This window comes from Populus euphratica, unplaced genomic scaffold (genome assembly GCF_000495115.2).
Source record: "Populus euphratica unplaced genomic scaffold, PopEup_1.0 scaffold1764.1, whole genome shotgun sequence".
Taxonomy (NCBI): Eukaryota; Viridiplantae; Streptophyta; class Magnoliopsida; order Malpighiales; family Salicaceae; genus Populus; species Populus euphratica.
Genome location: NW_011501622.1, coordinates 14,412 through 16,886, shown reverse-complemented (window position 1 = coordinate 16,886; position 2,475 = coordinate 14,412). Strand labels below are relative to the sequence as shown.

Sequence of the window (2,475 nt, the reverse complement as noted above, 5' to 3'; positions counted from 1 at the left end):
GGAAAGAGAGTGAATATGATAACCCAGATAATTATAAAACTATGAAGAAAACTATTTTTTTAACCCATGACCTTCAAAGCAGACAAATCGAAACATACTGGTGTGACACTAGTGTGGAAATAGTCAACAAGTAACAAAGTATTACCTCACAAACCCATTGTTGTCAATGTCTGCAGCAAGAAACTCCGAGACAGTCATGTGTTGACCAAGCACCCACTTTGCCATCATCCTATGCCGCTTATCAACTCTTGCCTCGGCCAAATACAGAAATGCTCGAGCAACAGCAAGTGTCGACACAAGCAACCAAATGGAAGCGAAAATACGACCAGCCAATGAGGTGAATGCCCTATCACCATATCCAACTGTTGTAACAGACATAACGGATAGATAAATTGAATCCAACCATCCTAGCCTCTCGAAAAAGTGCATGAAACCAACACCAACTCCGATACAAAGAACCACAACACCTAATGCCAATCCTACCTTCATTCTTATCCTCATCCTCCCTTTCTTCACATCGATTATATATGATCCAGCAGACTCCTTTTCAACCCCTCTCTTAACATTCCTCAACAAATGACTCTCTTGCAGATCAAGCACATAACTAACCATCCCAGAAAGAAAAATATCGATAAAACCAAAACCAACCAACACAAATAAAATGGAAAACAACTTGGTAGCAGTGCTATTAGGAGTAATATCCCCGTAACCAATAGTACACATAGTCACAATACAAAAATACAAAGCATCCGCAACTGGGTGCGTTTCAATTCCTTCAAACTTGTCACGATTAAGAGAATATATAAGCACACCGAGAGACAGATACAATACCAAAAGAAAAAAAGCTTGACCTATAATTGATTGGGAACCAAATTTTGGCTTGGTAATCACAGGTTGGTTAAAATCATTGATGACAGCCATAGCAGGTGCAGTTTTTGACCTGTGAAGATTGGTTTTCGTCCATGGGTAATTAGGATCAACTAAACAAGATTGCTGATGAAGATGTTGCTGTAACTGAGGAGAATCAAGGAAAGAGTTGAAATCTTGATTAGAAGAGGAGGGTCTTGGTGAATTGAGAGAAAACGTTAAGGCTTCAACAAGAGGAGACGGGTCTGTTGGAGAAGCAGAAGATGGGCCAAAAATAAGGCGGTCTTTAAGTTCAGAAGGAGTTAGAGGGAGAGGTAGAGAGATTTCATCGTCTTCAGGGAGAGGGCAAAGTGGTGGGGGTGGTACTGGTGTTCTCTTTCTTGGGCTTAGATAAGGAAGTAAAGGATCTTTCTCCATACCGCCAATTCTGTACGCCGGAAAGCAGTTACCGGAACTAGCAAAGATTTGGAGAGGGAGAGATACATGTACACGTAGACATTGAAAGAGAGTATTTTGACGGTGTTATCCTGAACTCATTTATTATAGAAAAACATCTTTATATTTTTTTATTTTTTTATAAAAAAATAGTTGATATGTGGTTAAACAAAAATACTAAATGGCAGAGCACATCATATTATATTATGGAATTTCACACCTTACAAAGTTGATGAGTTTCTTGTATATAAGTTTTTTTTATATATTTCTTTGTAAAACTAAAACATCATATTCTCACTATATATATATATCATACAGTATTAATATAAACTCATCACCACTTAGAATTATTAATAAGATTCACTTAAAAAATAATATAAAAAAATTTATTTCTGAAACTTTATTGGTAAGGTAATCAACCACAATGATATTAGCTTGATTAATCCTTTTTATAAGATTTCCTTACTTTTTCTTATTTCTGTAATTTTTCGCCAAATACTTTGTCTTATTGTAAATAACACACTTGTCACTAAATTTCCTAGCAATTCATTTACCTTTCACAACAAGCTTCTTTTGATTTTTTCATGAGTCTTTACCACTTGTTCCACAACATTTACTTTTAGAGTGACAGAAAAGTTAGTTCATATTTTAGATAATTTATTTTCTTATTTTATCCTTAACCTTGAAATAAAGTCTTTAATTCTCATCTTCTTCATTAATTTTTTAAGTTTTTATGCTTAAGATAGGTCTTTAATTCCCATTTTAGATAATTTTTTTAATTAATGCACCCATTTAGAAGGGCTCATTAAGAGATATACCTTTAGCATGTATATCCTGCAAGATGAGTTAAAAATCTTAAACTTAGCTCATTACAATCATTAATCAACCACTTTAAAATCTATAAATTTAGTAATAATAAATTTCTTTGTACCAATTATTAGTACTTAAAATTATATTTTTTTTAAGGTTTTGTATCATCATTTTGCACTTGAAATATCAATAACTCCTTAACTAAATCATGTTTTATAATAACGTATCTAATAATATAAGACACCTTTAATTTGTGGTAAATGTTCATTTTAAATGCAGCCTATCACATAAATAAAAGGATTGATTGATAAATTTAAGAACTGAAATTGAAAGGACAAAGAGATGGTCAAACTTCGAAAAGAG

The 2,475-nt window shown here is 33.3% G+C and overlaps 1 protein-coding gene across 1 annotated transcript in view; it reads right to left on the bottom strand.

Moving 5' to 3' along the window:
• LOC105118168 (two-pore potassium channel 3-like) overlaps positions 1-1,395 on the bottom strand; it is a 5,461-nt gene extending 4,066 nt beyond the window's left edge. The window contains exon 1 of the mRNA XM_011016057.1: positions 146-1,395. Within this exon, the coding sequence (XP_011014359.1) occupies positions 146-1,284 (1,139 nt within the window). The 5' untranslated portion in view covers positions 1,285-1,395. The remainder of the gene's footprint in view (positions 1-145) is intronic.
• Positions 1,396-2,475: the final 1,080 nt, after the last annotated feature.